This window comes from Pezoporus occidentalis, unplaced genomic scaffold (genome assembly GCF_034315485.1).
Source record: "Pezoporus occidentalis ecotype Australia unplaced genomic scaffold, CSIRO_AGI_Poc_V1 ctg34, whole genome shotgun sequence".
In the NCBI taxonomy this organism is placed as follows: domain Eukaryota; kingdom Metazoa; phylum Chordata; class Aves; order Psittaciformes; family Psittacidae; genus Pezoporus; species Pezoporus occidentalis.
Genome location: NW_026915376.1, coordinates 3,161,045 through 3,178,325, shown reverse-complemented (window position 1 = coordinate 3,178,325; position 17,281 = coordinate 3,161,045). Strand labels below are relative to the sequence as shown.

General features: G+C 37.9%; 1 protein-coding gene across 7 annotated transcripts in view; it reads right to left on the bottom strand.

Moving 5' to 3' along the window:
* BIRC6 (baculoviral IAP repeat containing 6) overlaps positions 1 to 17,281 on the bottom strand; it is a 173,177-nt gene that overhangs the window by 146,841 nt on the left and 9,055 nt on the right. For all 7 annotated transcript variants that reach the window (XM_062629560.1, XM_062629558.1, XM_062629559.1 and 4 more), the window contains exons 2-9: positions 10,777 to 10,958; positions 8,248 to 8,385; positions 7,655 to 7,848; positions 5,635 to 5,746; positions 4,383 to 4,465; positions 2,801 to 3,023; positions 2,535 to 2,695; positions 619 to 677 (exon numbers count right to left, since the gene is read on the bottom strand). In XM_062629560.1, coding sequence (XP_062485544.1) covers positions 619 to 677; positions 2,535 to 2,695; positions 2,801 to 3,023; positions 4,383 to 4,465; positions 5,635 to 5,746; positions 7,655 to 7,848; positions 8,248 to 8,385; positions 10,777 to 10,958 — 1,152 coding nt within the window. The remainder of the gene's footprint in view (positions 1 to 618; positions 678 to 2,534; positions 2,696 to 2,800; positions 3,024 to 4,382; positions 4,466 to 5,634; positions 5,747 to 7,654; positions 7,849 to 8,247; positions 8,386 to 10,776; positions 10,959 to 17,281) is intronic.

The following is a 17,281-nucleotide window of genomic DNA, read 5'->3' as shown; positions in this document are numbered from 1 at the left end:
CATGCAGGTATTCTTTTCCCTCCACCCACTTGCTGATTCCTACTCAGAGATGTAAACTCGATTATGCGAAATAAGAAGTAATCCTCCCTCCCCTCAAAATTTCTGATTCAGCCTCTAGGAAAATAAGACAAGAACAACATGCATAGCACTGTTCTGCTTCCAGATGAAACCTTTATTCAGGAAGAGAAATACTCCAACAAAGTGCATACGCAGAGGGAAACAACCAAAGTACTCTCTTGAGGCAGAAGTTGCTCCTCAGAGAGAGGAACTCTTTCTGGCATTCCCCTAAATTTAAAGGGGTTGCTACAGCTGTAATTTTTCCTATTCTAAGTAGCTTCTTTTAACTTGGTTTGTGTGTTTTACTGACAGCAAGATAAGCACTGCTTATTATCAAACAAGGCATTTTATTAACTATCAAAGTAGGGATTTTCCGTGTCTCCTGTGTGTAATCTCTCCAACACAGAATGACTTAAATATTGGCATTGCTTTCAAGATCAATCTTTTTCCTTTTTTCTAATACAGTGAATATAGTATCACTGATTTTGATAGGGCTTTTTTAAACGCTGAGAAGAAAAACTTCCCTCCTGACCTTCAACCTATGAATCAGACATAACCTACCTGTCACAGATTCTGATCTGGAATGCTCTTCGCTGTCTGAATCCTCCAGCAGGTCATCACTGAAAGAAAGTGCATGAATGACACCATGTACACTGTTGCTGCATTCATATTTTTAATTAAATAAAAATAAAAAAGTAACATGTATTATAACTTGGCATTTCTTTTAGTCAGCATTGTAAGCACTGTACATCCACTGATAACTTGGTCATTGACACTAACAGTATAAAGACTTTTTTACTCCACCATCAAACCAGTAGGCCAGCTTTCCATTTGCCTTATCCTAATACTGTATTCCCAAAAATTCAGATACAAATGGAATTAGAATGAAAGCCTGTTCTCAGGAATCTTTCCAAGAATAACAAATCCAAACAAACAAAACCTCTGAAAACTGATGACACCTTCTTCAGAGTTCCTCAACATAGTCTCTGAAAAGTGGAGCTGCCAGCATGGTCTTTAATTCTACCAAGGTGATTTTGTAGCTAGTACAGAAGTGTGGATGAAAAGTGTCTTGCTTTTAAGAATACTACCAGATGAATCATTTTTTTCAGAACAGCAGATTCTGTTCAAGATACCTCTTCAAGAGAAACAGGCCCTGCAGTTTTAAGAATATACAAAGATTTCACACAGCTGGCTTTTCCAATGTAAAAAACAATTTCCTATTACAGGCTCTTTACACATAGGAAGAACTTTGCACCTTCAGGCATAACTACTCACTGGAGTACTAAGCTGGATTCCCAAAAGTCAACAACTTCCTCCTCACACTGAAAAAATAGATATTTTTTAGCTCAAAACTAATTAACCTTCACTTCATGACAAGGCAGCAATAGTTCAATACTTCGATTTTCATTCGCCTTCCCCTTGAGTGGGAAGGCGATAGTAAATTTCATACTGGATAAGTGAAGTGAAAGATGCTTAGTTCTGAGCAGTATGACTGTACTGTCTGTACTATTCTTTAACCAGCTCTTAAAAATGTCTTAATTTTTTAACTGTCAAGGAGTTTAGCGCCCTAAAAGTCTAGGCCTCTAGCTGTTAGGCCCCCAACATTCTAATGTTGCCTGCATTTCTACATACCCTTTCAGAAGGATAAGCTTCATATTTGCTCTGCAGTACTGTAGGAATCACATCAAGCTTAAACCCAAAGATTTACTTTCCTATGCACACAGAATACCATTACTTTCCATGATGCTGAAGAAACATTCAGAAAACTAAGCACCTTTTGTCTTGAGTTTTACAGAAAATATTCACCCTTTTGTTTGAGCTTTGGTAATAGGAGAAAGGAGTTTCCAGTAACAGACTGTAAGAAGCATAAATGAAAGAATACTGCTTTTTTTCACATGACACTTTCTAAACACCAGCATACCCTTCTAGCTTACCTAAAAGCCTGCAACAGGACTAATTGTTTAAAGCCCGTATGCATGTGTTAAATGCAAAAAATGAAAGCAATTCCTAGCACATCCACATAATTAATTTTCAGAATGACATAGCCAGACATTATGGAGAAGAAAGCAGAGAATAACATGTTCCAGAAATTCATGGGTAGCCTTTACTTTCAAAACCCAAAATGCGTAATCCATAAATAAAATCAAAAGCTGTTCCAAAACTTACATTCCTTTCTCTTTTTTTCTCTGCCTATGGAACATCAGCACAGGCAGCAATGAGATTTGGTATCTCTGTTAGTGATGCATGAAAACTGAAACAGCAGGAATAAAATGGAACTGACTTTGAAGATAGAAATTCAGATTACTGGTTTTTAATTGTTGAATTGTGCACATATACACATTGGTTAGAAGAAAATTATCTCCAAGAAAATAAAACAATCTTACCAATCTTAGGTTTCACAAAGCATGACTCAACTGAACAGCATTTACCACTTACACAGCAACGTTTCATATATCTCGTTTTGTAGATCAGCATACCTGTCTCCTTCTAATTTTGGTATATCTGAGCAACTAGATGAATCTTCTAGCCATGCTAGTGTTGGTCTCCTTGAGTCAACCCCTGAGCTCTGTTCGCCTGATAACATAAGTTGCTGCACAATAGCTGGATCATATGCATTGATCTCAAATTTTAAGTGGACCTGAGAAATAACAACAACAAAAAAAAAAACAGAAGAGGTCTTTGATTTGAAGCAAGATATGCTTAGTCAGTAATTAGTTAATAAAAACTGGTTTATATTGTGTACCTTCATAAGTTTGGAAACATCCCATATACAGATCTTTCCTCGTTTTGTTGCAGCAGCTAGAAAATGAGGGCAACTTCCAGATCCGAAACAGGCTATTCTGTCAGTGCCATCTGTGCAGGGAAATTGTGCTGGACTTGTTGCCAGTGTGACTGAAAGAGGTACATTTTGAGTGTGCTCACCCTTGACAAATGGGCAGTTTGGGGAATGTCTCTCGTGTTCAGACCTTTAATGTTAAAAACAAACAGCAAACACTGACTTCTTACTGTGAAAAACACACACGTCATACATAAACTCAGCCCTTGAAGTGAAGCTGAAACTGAACTGTTTGAACCATTCTGCAGTCAACCATACAAGAGAGTTCTGAAACTACTAACACAGCTTTTCCTCCTGTTTCTCAATAGCATGACTGTATTAAAGCCTTTGATCGCTTAATGGATATTGATATTCAAATGGGATTAGTCTACACACAGTGCTCTTACTACATTTAGTCCACTTTAAAATATAATTGTTCTGTAGGCAGGAGCCCCTCATGTCCTCGTGAAAAAAAGCCCGGATTAAATTCTACAGAACATACATTAGAATTCCAATGTTATGAGATACCATCCCTGGAAACATTCAAGGCTAGATTACACAGGGCTCTGAACAACCTGGTCTAGCTGAAGATGACCCTGCTCATTGCAGGGGGTTGGACTAGATAACCTTTAAAGGTCTCTTCCAACCCAAACCATTCCGTGAGTCTATGATATTATATGATTACCTTAGTAAGATATAGCAAATGTCCTGTCTTTAGTTCTACACTCACAAAAATCAAAACTGAAAACAGCCCTGAATGACAAACTGACCAAGAAACATGAAAAAAACTTCTCATCTCAATATATACCTAAGGCAGAGACATGGCAAAGCAATTACAGTACTACAAAGTGTCTGGAAACTAATGAGGGAAAGGAGGAGACAAGACTAAGAATATTACAAAGGAAAGTTTCCAGCAAGTCAAGAATAAGACGCATTCAAATAACGATTATAAATTACCAGATAATAAAGACAAAAAGTGTATTAAGAACCCTGATAAAATCACTATAAGGCACTGCATTTCACTGCATATCACTGCATGGTGATAACCATGCACAATTTTAGCTGATTCATGGAACTAAAAATGGATCTTGCAAATTCACATAAAAAGCAAATATGCGCTGCATGGCAACTGAAGTTTAAGAACGTAAAGATGTATTCTAGTCACAACGATACAAAAGATTTAGTTTAGATCCCTGTAAAGAAGTGTTGTCTGCCATGGAAGATCTTGAACATCTTTGCCATGGAACAATTAGAAATGAAATAGCAAATCAGAATCAAGAAATAAAACTAACTACAATGGACTTGATTTAGTATTATACGAAAGTCAGACATAGTAAAGGGAATTATTTTGTGATTTGTCCCATGGAATCATTATGGAAATCCATTTTTGTCAGTGATGCTCCCTAAACTCAGCAGAATTTCCATCAAGATAATGGTGATCTTTGTCCTCCAAACATTTCTAACCACTCCATCACAAAATTAAGTCTGCTCCAAATATCATGAAACTTACCAAGGTTCATCTGTAGGCTCCCAACACACCAAACATACACTACAGGTAAAACACATGGCTCTGTCATCTCCTGATGAAGCAGGCTATAAAATGCAAAGAAACACATGAAATGTATACAGGTATATATTACAAAACACTTGAACCAGGTGATCAAGTCACCTTCTAGTGGCATAGCAAAGCACCAGATCAAAAGTATACAAGGTCACAAATGAGCAACTATAAAGTGGCAGTATTTAACTTTTAAAAATACATAAATAAATAAACCATACTACTACAGAAGAGACTCAGAGCCAACACATGTACAAGCCGCTTGCTAAAACCGCACAGAACAGAACAAAACTCATCATCACCGGTAAGACTTTCTTTAATTTGGAAAAATTTCACAGGGTTCAAAAAATTCAGAACCTCTGAAGAGCCACTGCATGCTTGGATAAACACAGGTTAAACAAGTATTTCTTACTATGCCCTCAATCTGATGAAATATAAAGCATTCTATATCACTTCTCTGCAAATGACAGTTGCTGCTTGCTGAAGTGACACAGAAAAAGAACAGAAATTTCAGTTTTCTTAAAATCTAGCATTTTCCTGATCACACTTCAAGTAACAGATATCCTTGGGAATATGCAGATGCAATTCTAACATAGAAGTTCCCTGCATTTTTGCTCCCAAACAAGCTTAAGGAATTCTCCAAAACTTTCTCCACTTGCACTTATGAGGATTTGCAGTTGACATAATGAGGCAGACAATTTCAGCCATCATTATTTAAATCCATAAGATAAATAAATCTTTATAGTAGAAATAATGTCAAAGAATGAAAAATAAGCAAAAGTAATGGAACGAAATGTTGAAGTTGTATTTATTCACTAAGTTTAATGATTCAGTAATGTGATCTAGGACTGTTGTTTATTACAATACAGTGTAAGCCCCACTAAGAAAGTATGGTTAAAGCATTCTGATGCCAAGCTTATCGCTTTTTTGCTTTACTTATAATTCCTATAAAAGATAAAGATATTTACTCAATAGTCTAACAAGGAGAGAGACTCTATGTAACAGCCAACTTGATTGTTATTACTGTTCACACAGACCAATTTAATACTTAGAAGTGTTTCGTATGCTGAAGTTCCGAACAATATTTTCTGTGATTTGTAAAAAGGAAGCAACCTCTAGGCATGGAAAACACATGAAACTTTTTCACCTGCTCCCCAAACCCTCATCTAGAAAACAAATACTACTAACAATTGAACTTTTTTACCTGGTGATAGAACCCAGCTTGAGCCATAGGATCTGGCTGTGCCCACCTATAACCCACATGAGGCCATGAAGTGAATGTCTCTCGTCTGTTAGCTTCACTATACATCAAAGACCTACAAAGGTAAAAAATGCTCCATAATCTAAAACTGCCACTTAGGAGAAGAAAAAAAGTAAACTACTTAACATATATTTTCATCGTTTTACTACTCATTAGAAATACCACAGACTGTTAATGATGACAACTTTAAGTACAAGTTATAACTACTACACAAATGTTACAAAGTTCTTTCACTGAGGTGCCTAAAGTACATTCTCCACAAAAGACCAAAAGCAATGCAACAACTTACAGGTCTTAAATTCAAAATTAATACAATAAGCTTCTAGGTAGCCTGTTTGGTCTAATTGCAGAGAAGCATCAGATATACGAATCTACTCTGCATTTACTGAAGATGAAGAATCTATCCCAACGGAACTGCTAGAGAGATGTTGGTTTGTTTCTTTTTTAATATGACAACTATTGTAAAAATTTGGCATTATTAGTTGAACAGATACGAATATGCATATTTGAAAACACTCCAAAGTGATATTTTAGGCTTAAATACATGGCACCAACCCCACAAAATTTGTCAACCACTGACAGTATAATACTTAGAAATTATAAACAACTACATCACAAGATATGAATTCCTCTGCAGCTCAACATCTACAGAGAAAAGAAGCGCCTCTTTTGCACCTTTAATCAAAGCATGTCCCTCATCTGAAATCGTACATAAGAAACAAATATCAGCTTTTCCTTCTCCTTCACGGAAGTTTTTTCTCCAGTATCATCCCAAGAACTAGATCTGCTAGACAGAAAAGTTCCTCACTTCTTGTTTGTGAAACTCACTTAGTTTCAGGAGATTTTTTTTCTGTCTTATAAGAGAATGGATATATTAAACACTTCCTACCAAGGAAGTAAACTAGTCCTGCAACATCCCCCTAAGGGCTGTGCTGACTTGGCATTATACCATTTTGGAAATCTTTAATCAAAAAAGGAAATCTTTAATCAAAAAGTTTTGGAAAGCTTTAATCAAAAATACAATACAGCAAGGTATAGACAGACTGGGCGAGCAGAAATATGAGACGAAATTAAATTGTATCAATTTTTTTGAGCGGTAAGAAATGATAATAAGCTTACAAAATCATATTTCTATAGAAATGTACTAGTTGGAATTACAGACTGAGAAGATTTATCAGTATTCTAATTAGTCTCTGCTTATGTAGATTAAAATAACGTGTTACTCACTTGTGTGCACATTATTATTTGGATCAGAAAGAGATGAAGCAACAGTCTGAGGCAAAATTTTCTGACCCCAAGCACACAGCAGCTGACTAGAGAGTTCACATGCTGCAAAGGTAATAACTTCCTAAACTTCTAAACCACAAAACATAGGCATAACCCTTTTTATATGAAGGAACTGATTTCATTTTGCAGCATAGTATGTAGGCTTTATCTTTGGTAGACAAATGAGTGCTGTCTTTGCATTCAAAGAAGCATACATATGCTCTTAAAGCTATGCAGTTTCTGAACATGTCAACACTGCCGTGTCAGTAAGGTCTAAAGCTCTAATGTAATTAACTAGTTATACACACTGCAGATAAAGCCCATAATCAAACATGTTGAAAAGTAAAGCCTCAGTGAACATATCACATTAACGTGTTCCAATACCACCTAGGGATCTGTATTTAGGGCTGCAATTGTTACCTTTCTGAAAGCATGTGTTGAGATTAAGAGAAAAGTGAACTCAATTAGCCTGGCAACAAAGTCAGAAAGCAAACGAAGTCTTGTGGCACCCACAAAGGTTTCTTTAAGTTTAGTGATATGTTCAGTGCAATGTGCATTAAACAGTTAATTAGTGGTATGTGCAAGAGCAAGAAAATACAGAACAGGACTAATTCCTCTGGCAAATAACATCATCTCTAAGAGCTTACTCTGATATAACTGAGGGGTTAAATTCATCACTTATTTTGTCATAATATACCTGTCCACAGATCGACCGGGTCCCACACCAAGTTCTGGTCGAGCACTGGGTAAGAGGTAAGATAACCTATCCATCACAGAGGATGCTACAGGTAAGGCAGCAATATTTTGATTTATCTTCTTGAGTTCATTTACAATGGCACTGGCGACAGACTTTAAAACATGATGAGGAAGGTGGAAAGTAACTGTTGCCCACTAAAACAAGAATAAAAAGCACCTAGTTTATATTTTAACATTTTAACATCTAAAAACCAAACAGATCACAAAAGAGTCAAAAACAAAAACATACGCACATTTTGAACCTTCTCTTGATTTAAGACATAATGCAAGAACAGATACACAAAAGGTACAAGAAAATAATGCAAGTAAAGTCAGTAACTCCAGATTTTAAACTCAGTCCAGTTTATTATTTGGATTTATCATCAAGAAATTAACCTTGTTTGTTCCCTTAACAAGTGAAAGGAACACATAATACATTCTATCCTCTTTAAAAAAAATCCACCACACTAAGTCAAGCATTTTGTATGCTTCAATGACAGCCAAACAAATTAGACTTGGAAATCCATGCTAGACAGTACAGAGACAAATTCTTACCTTTGCAACTTTATGATTTGCTGCTGTTTCATGTGAGGTATTTTTTAAACCATCCTTCAGTTGTGTAATGAATAAGTCATATCCCTCTGTACTAGAAACATCTACTTTTTCTATGCAAGCAGATAACAGCTGCTGAGCCTAAAATGCAGATGTGCAAGAAAAGTTAGCATCCACCCTGAATAACTACAGACAAGAATTACACCTGTTTCATTACTCTGAGAAATGTAATTTGGCATATCCTACTTTACCATATATTATATCAGAGTAATTTGCATAAAAGACCCCGAGTTGAATAAGCAGTTCCAAATTTTACTTTGTAGGCCAACTAACAGATAAACTTCAGCAACAGTGACAGTAATTACAACAAGCTCCCTCAAGGGCAGTATTGCCAAATGTTAAACTTGTCAGTCATATAAACAATTAAAACACGACATATATTAAAGCCAAGCAAAAAAAGTGACATCAATTGCCCAATGCTTTCCCTTCAAAAGGATTAATTCAGCTTTAGGGACAAACAGTGAGAGCAAGAACAAAGCCTCGATATTTCTGAGTAGCTTTGGATCTTAAAAATAGTAAATGATAATGAAAAAACAACACTACAACAAAATTAGAGATAAATTACTTACAGTGCTAGCATAATGAAGCTGAAAAGTTAGACAAGAAAAAATGGGCTAGTTCAGGATCTTGAAATTCTTAAAACTCACAAATAAGGCATCTAGGCAAAAACATATATAGACTTATTTTCTTCCAAGTCCGATCTGTTTCTAGCTTGTCTGCTAACTTCATGTTGCCAGGTAAGATTTAAAGGTACACTTTATGTGCAAAGCATAGAGCATTCTGTACCTGTTGTTAGGTGGGCTAACATCTGAAAAATGTTACATGAAATCTTTCAAGTTACAAACACCGGGAAGTATTTCCCAAGGGCAATGGCCACTTGGTTACATCCTTGTCCTTGGGGAGTTCAGGGGAAGACAGAAATAAGATCAACCAGTCCCCTAGCTAAGGCTGTATTAACTTCTCAGATTTCAATATAAAGGCAATTACAATTTTTGTGACATCTCATACTTCTCAAGTCTCTTGCAGATGACAGAAGAAAGATAGTTTGTGGAAGTTCATAAATTTACAGTGTTCTATGGGGAAGTAAAAACAGCACAGAGCCTGCATCGTAACTTGATAATGCAGCCAATTCAAAATGCATGAAGATGCACTGCATTACCAGCAGCTCAATCATACAAAAAGACTACTTAAGTGCAAAAATTTGCAGAAAAGTTGTAGACACTAACAAAATATAAAAGGTGGACTGAGGCATTTGTGTAATACTTGCTTTGTATTTGCTAAAATTTTCTGAGGTCTGGCTACCTCCTGTTTAAAATTAAAAGTAAGAACTGAAGACTGCAAATGTTCTTCCTCCCACCTCAATGATTTGGCCATGAACTCCCCAAATCTGTTCCTACTGAACTACAATATTTTCCTTCCCCATGCCCCTCTCCCCTGGAAGGACCTTTTCAGAGAAGTGCTCTATTTTAACCTTGAGATAATAGTCTGTAAACTCTTTAGAACCTAAGAATCTTTAGCTAAAACTGACACAAACTTAACATGTTAGACTGCAAATCAGTGACAGCAAAACTTCTGAAAGGAAATGCTGACTTCTCTCAGTCCCTTCACACTTGGCCATACACACCAAGATTTAGCAGTTACCCACGAAGGGTGTAAAAATGATGCCAGTGGCAGAGAGCTTGAGGAACCTGGAAAGCTCTCTTCAGAGACCTCTATGAAGCAACACTTTATTGCTGTTACTCCTACTCAAGACAAGTAGTTAAAAACCTCATATATGACACAAATTCTGGGTTCATAATAAGCACCTACTATCCAATACTCCCAGAGCACATAAATACTTTAAACCAACACCGAAGGTAAACCAACGCAACAAAATCCAAAGCATTACACTCCAAGTAAAAACATGTACATTGAACTCTCTTAATCGATAGCAAATGCTTGCTTATGTTGTCTCAAATCAGAAGCAATTACATTACAGCTGCAACAGTCCAAACATGAAAGGGAGGCCAGGTTTGCAGAGACAAAAAGTTTTCAATTAGGCCAGCTGACCCAGCTAGAAAAATCAGATTCCAGCATTAATTCTTCACTTGTAGCAACATCATCGTATTACCTGATTTATCCCTGTCCCGAAAGCCTACAACAATCAAACACCTCAAGGATGCCTAGCAGCCCGGACTGACTCTGTAAGTGCACATAGATTCCATACATAGCTCTGGAAATGAGTCTTGATTTCTGGTCACTAAAAAGTTCTTTCATCTGAAATAAAGTACTCGTGATTCTAGCAAGCTCTTATTTGTCAGAGATATGGATAACTGCAAAAAGTTATTGCCCTGTGACAGGTAATAACAAAGAAACTTTTCCGTTACATGCTGTTAATATCACACTAGAAACCCAGGGTCAAATGTCTGGTTTCAGTATTTCTGACAGCATTATTTACATACTCCTTTTCCCCCCTTTCCCCACACATCTTACCTCTGTAACTGGCAATTCAAGCTGAACCACATCATCTTGTTTTGAAACAGGCGTTTGCAGAGCTGTGTCTAACAGTAAGATGCCATTGAGATCTTTCCTACATCCTACTGCATAATCATCCACAAAGATCACTTTATCCACAGCAGAAATATACTGACATTTCACCCGTCCACCTGGTTTAGCTACAAAGGGAAAGGCAAAAAGCAAACTCTGATTAGAAAACAGCTTTGAAAAAAGACCTTTAACATCTGTTCCAGAAATTAATGTAATATTTCAACAAAGTCTTTTACTTGAGTGATCAAAACCCAGCATTTTAGGTACTACACCTTTCACCTAACTTTGTATTTCCTACATTAAAAAACAAACATCCAAAATTTACACATCCCATCAATAACTACAACTATTTTATTCCCATAGTGGAAGCCATCATTCAAGTCCTGCTCCTACCAGGAAGCCTAAACTAGTATTTTCAAGCCTAATGTAGATGCCTGGTGTACTTGATGTTAGCTGACAACCAAGAAAAAGAATTAAATTGCACAAATCGGCATGAAAATTACAGCAAAATTGCTAAACTACTATCAAGGCTGATTAACACCATCTCATTCATCAAAACAACACTCAAAAACTAAGTATAGCATATAACATGTGCCAATGCTACACATGTTCCTTCAGACACTAACGTAGCTTATTTCTGTCCAGCGCCACACACAGGATGTCAGCAACAGGTTAGAGGAGTTTGGTGGAGGTGAAGGAAGACTGTCAGCAAGTAAGACTGGCAATGGATATTATCCCCAGAGATTTTTAATATCGCTCATTGTTAACGTGTTTAAGGGTGGATGGACTGTAAAACTAAATCCATGTAATATGCTACGGCTGTAGAAGGCAAGTTGCTTTAATTCATGGGAAGTATAAATTGGTGCTACAGAAGCTGACTATACGTATGCCTTAAGTAGGTGGACACATCATCCAAAGCACAAAGCTGGAATCACTGGATCATCAACACAGATCTCTTCTTGTTGCACTGGAACAGAAGTTTCATTAAATTTTGCATTAGTTCAGTTGAGTCCCTGTTCTCCTCTTTCTGCAGGCACTGGATACTGGTTTTATTATGAGTAATTAAAAATCACCATTAAGGTAGCTACCATATAGATAAAGCATCCAGATAAAGACAGCCACTCACATCTGTCATCTTCACACTTTGATATATTTAAGCGGAAATTAAAACTTCTCCAAATATAGGGCATATCAATCTGACTACACTGCATTTGCGGTATCCTCTCTTGAAAACTCAGATCAAGAATAGCTGTCAGCTGCCCTTCTCACCAAAAGTCTGGAAGCAGTGACTCACAGACTCTCAAAATATGACACATAAGCCCTTGCCTGCATGAAGTACGCTGCAATTGTAATCATTGCTATAAATGTTTCCAACTTTTTTCAGAAGCACTTCAAGCCCAGCTTGATAGCTGTCAAGTCATTAGCCCTAGCTTAACATAAAAAGGTCCTCTGAATGGCAAATCTAGTAGTTTCAAACTGTTTTTTTGCCAATACATTGGAGTTCCTCACACATGACTTTCTACAGACAACACAGCATCAACAAGGAAGTAAGCCATTCTACAGAGAGGAAAAAAAAACAAAAACAAAAACAAAAACAACCCACCCCCCAAAAAAAACAACAGTTTTGATTAAAAAAAAACAAACAAAAAAAACAAACACAATTTTTAACACCTCTAAAAGTATTAGTCTCAACAATGTTCAGAAAACGCATTTCAAGATGGATCTACTACTAGTCACAAACTAGTTCACAGGTGGCTGGCCACACGATTAGAACAATGGGTTAAGAACCAGGAAACTAAAAAATTTAGAAGTCACCACGATAGAAGAAGTCACCACTGTAGAAGAAATGCCTAAAAAAGTTTAATCACCCTCAAAGCATTGGCAGAAAGGTCCTTTCTAACTCAGGATCAACACTTTACAATGCGCCAAAGGACTCTGACCTATCTCCTTTGAAAAACCTACTGGCACTACTACATTATATCCTGCCCGTCCAGCCTAAGTTTACTAGACGCAAGTACTGATCTGCATCTTCACAAATCACAATTCAAAAGTTTCACATAAACTCACAAAATGACTTAAGCCAGATCATCAAAACCCAACTTTATTCTCATTTTAGTCCTAATTCCTTCAGCTGTCATGTATGGAAGGTGAAATAGACATTTCAAGATTTTAAGAATTTTGCTTTTCAATCTTGGCACAAGTGGACCATGGCTTCTCCCAGTATCTCCAGTTATCTATCTAGGATTAAAACCAAAAGAACTCTCTAAGAAGCCATTAAGCCTTTGGTCAGTTCCTATAAGGAAACCCAGCAAGCTGCTAGCATGCTACAAGTGGAAGCCCAATAGCATACTACATCATGGTATGTCATCTATAACAACCTTAGAACTAGCAACCTGAACACTTAAAAGCAAATAAACAACAGAAAAGGAGCATTCCCCCTCCACCTTCTTTGTTTGAACAATACAAAACAGAGATCAGCAATTTCCTGCGATCAAAACTGACCTACAAAAAAAAAAAAATCACACAAAACAAACTTGTTCGGAGAATATATAATAGTCTAAGCAGCACCTATTGTGCCTATCTGCAGGCAGTGAGATGAACCAAACTAATGAGAGAATTAGCCTTTCATGTCAAGAATCAGAATGAAAAAGCTTGTCTCCATCTCTCTTACATAGATAGCTTTAGCCTCAAAGCTTTAGACCTTAAGAGGAAGTGACTCACCTTAGTATGCACGGCTACCTTCATGAAGAGATGCAGATTAATGTTGATAGTAATACTTTTGATCTTTTCTAATATTGAGAAAACTTAATTCAACTTGAAAACTGCTAGCAAGGAATGGCACTAAAATGTATCACAAAGTCACTAATTCTCTTGGCAAGAAACTCCTAATGCACAGAATGCAAAAACCAAAATCGTTTCTAAATCACAGAAAACTAATACTTTTATCTGCAGCTATAAAGCGACAATTGTTAACGCGTGCATCACAGCACTAGTGACATAATCCTAAGATCCAAGACCAAATAGCTAAAGGAACATCCATAACCTCAATCTATGAATACAACTAGGTCTTTAGATTAAGAATTAAAGTAACATTTTCGGAGAAACAGAAATCCCATCAGCTCAGCAAAACATGCACACACATTAACTGCACTGAGCCCAGACTTTGCACTTCTAATTTAAACTAGAATATCCAAACAATACCTCAGTACTCATTTGAAAATACTGCAACCATGGGAAGCTATATGGATAAAGTTTCAGGAAATCAAAAGCCCTACCTATCCTACTAAGTCTGTATCATTAGATTTGAACTTCAAGCTATTTAAAGGCAGGAGAATCCAAAAACTCAAGAGAAGGGAGTGGTACAGCTGCAGAAGTCCTTAAAATTTACTGTAAGAATTAAAAATAAAAATTTATTCCCCCTCCCCTCCTTCTGTTGTGAAGTGTGGGTGTAAAGCTTCAAGTTTAGGAGGCATTATCACTCCTGGTAATACGCTGTGTGAAATTCTCCTTCCAGAAGCCAAACCAGCAGACAACAAAACCATCCTTTCAACTGGAGGCAAAAGTGCTTCTTGACAGAACATTGCTCAGCTGGTTCTCACACATTTTTCAGACGTACATGGGATTAAAAAAAAAAGTATGTATCAGCTGGTTTAACTCGCTATATCTGCAGGAAACTATTCTGAACTAGTACTATATAAAATCACTACTATGAATTAGTTGCAATGGGTAATATTTTTACACAAAAGAGAACAAAAAGCAAAGCACTGCAAGTGTAGTTTAAAAAGGAGAAAGATGTCTTTAAACTGTTTTAAACCAGTGGCTCTCAAAGGAAACCAAGACATAGCAGTTATGAACATCTGGAAACATAGTAATGAAAAGATGGCTAAGGGATGACAAAACCAAGACATCAGTGCCCATCATTATTGAATTTATCTATTATAGATTCTCGCTTGTTCCTCCTCACCTACATCTTCAGTGGGAACTTCAGCAGTGCACTTTTATCTTCCAGGTCCAGTCGTCCAGGCCTAGCCCCTTATTTGCTCTAGACATCACCTCAGCAGAGCAGCCACCATGAAGCCCATGAGTCCCTCCTTTCCAAAAGAAAAGGATTCTCCAACTTGAAGAAAACATTCTCTTAAACAGCAAGGATGAGAGAGGAGGCAGAAATACTCAGCTTAACATCACAAAGTGCCTTCAGACTCCCTTGTTTGCCAAAACTGGATTTAGGTAATCCAGAATGTCATCTACAGTTTATCTTTTCCTTTTAGCAACAAACAGGACAGAATTGCTTCAGCAGCAGTTCATTATATGATAGCTGGTTTTAACAATCTTCATTAGAGTAAGAAGATGTGTTATCTGGGCCAAAGCACTGGAGACTGACACATGAATATTAACTTGACGTGTCTGATCAAGCAACTACTAACAAAAGCTAACATTAACACTTAAAAGGTTTCACAACATAAACAAAACCCCACTGAAATCAAGGCAGATCAGATCTGACTAGCTTTGCAAGCATAGGGTCCTCTTCCACTCTCCAGACTTCAACTGAGACTACATCAGCAGGAAGATACTGGTGAGCTCTTTGTGCCCACGCTCTTCATGTGGTTTCAGATCTCCATGTATCTAACATTACTGCTGCCTTGTATGTCACACAGAATGCAATTGCTCACAGAGCTTTATACTATTATCCTGGGAATAGATTATGAATATTCCACAAGGTACACTACAATCCTGTCTGCCAACTCAGGTAAATTCTGAAAACTCAAGTCCCTGCAATTCTCCTGCAAAAATCTCACAGAGGGCAGTGCCTTCTTCAAAACTTTCCTCTAAGTGAAAAAGTATGATTAAAATTTTCAGGAAAGCTGTCTTTCACAAACTGCAGACAGAAATTACACAGCATCCACCCAGAACCAGAGACAGGCAAGGAATACTTCACAGCTCAGTAACAGGAACTTCCTGTTCCACATGAGCAACTCCCATCACAGCACTTCAGAACAAAGAGCCTTTTCCAGAAGAAATTTTAACACCAGCTCCTCTTTTTGTCACTGAAGTGGCTAGAGCACCTGAGCTTACCCATCATGTACCCTGCAGTCTCCATTACAGGAGGAAACATCTCCAGTTATGGTACTTTTTAAACTCTAAAGTCTGTTTGGCAGGAAATGGTTTAGCTCAACCCCGCCAGCCCAAGTATTACAAGGAACTTTGTCGTGGTTTAAACCCAGTCAGGTAATTCGTTCGCTCACTTCCCCCCCTTTTCTTGCCCTCCCCCTGCTCTCGGGGGGACGGAGAGGAGAATCGAAAAGAATGCAACTCCCACGGGTTGAGATAAGAACAGTTTAGTAACTAAGGTATAACACAAATCACTACTGCTACCACCAGTGATAATAATGATAAAGGAAATAACAAGGGAAGAGAATACAACACCTCAGCGCCAGCCGACAGATAACTCACCCTCCTCAGCACCGACCGATACCTCCTCCAACCCTGCAGTCTCCCAGCCCTTCCGGCTAACTCCCAGTTACATCCTGGGCATGACGTGCTGTGGTATGGAATACCTCTTTGGTCAGTTTGGGTCAGGTGTCCTGTCTCTGCTTCCTCCCGGCTTCCCCTCCTCCCTGGCAGAGCATGAGGCTCACAAAGTCCTTGGCCAAACCAAAACATCGCTATCAGCTCTGTTCCTGAGCCGAAAGTCAAAACACTGCACTGCACCAGCTACCAAAGAGGAGAAACATGACTGCTACTGCTGAACCCAGGACAACCTTTCAAAACATCAAGCTCGGAGAAGGAGCAAGTTCTCAAAAGCATACAGGTGGACTACAAGCCAAGTGAAAAACAGGCTAGACTGTCATGGGCAAGATCAGTAATTAAGGATTCAACACCTACCCAGCAGCCAGTTATGACTGGCATTCAGGGAAGCTTTGTATGGCTTAACTATCTTTATCAATGACTTGGATAATGGAACAGTCTGCACCTTTAGCAAGACTGTGGATGACACCAAACAGGAGGCAACTGAGGACGAGAGATGCAGTAAATGGCAGGGTTGCCTTTTAAAAGGTTCTCAAAAAGCCAGGGAAATGGCTTGACACAAACCTCTCTTGTAGCCCTTAAGAGGGCTACTTTTATCTTGTAGCACTGAAGAGGGTTACAAGAAAGATGGAGACGGATTTTTTTATAGAATCATGTAGTGACAGGACAAGAGATAAAGGCAAGGTAGATTTAGATTAGATATAAGGTAGAAATTCTTTACTGCAAGACTGGTGAGGCACTGCGACAGGCTACCCAGAGAAGCTGTGGCTGCCCCATCCCTGGCAGTGTTCAAGGCCAGGTGGACAGGGCTTAGAGCAACCTGCTCTAGTGGAAGGCATCCCTGTCTGTGGCAGGTGGGGCTGGAACTAGGTGATCTTTAAGGTCCCTTCCAACCCAAACCATTCTGTGATTCTATTAAATTCAA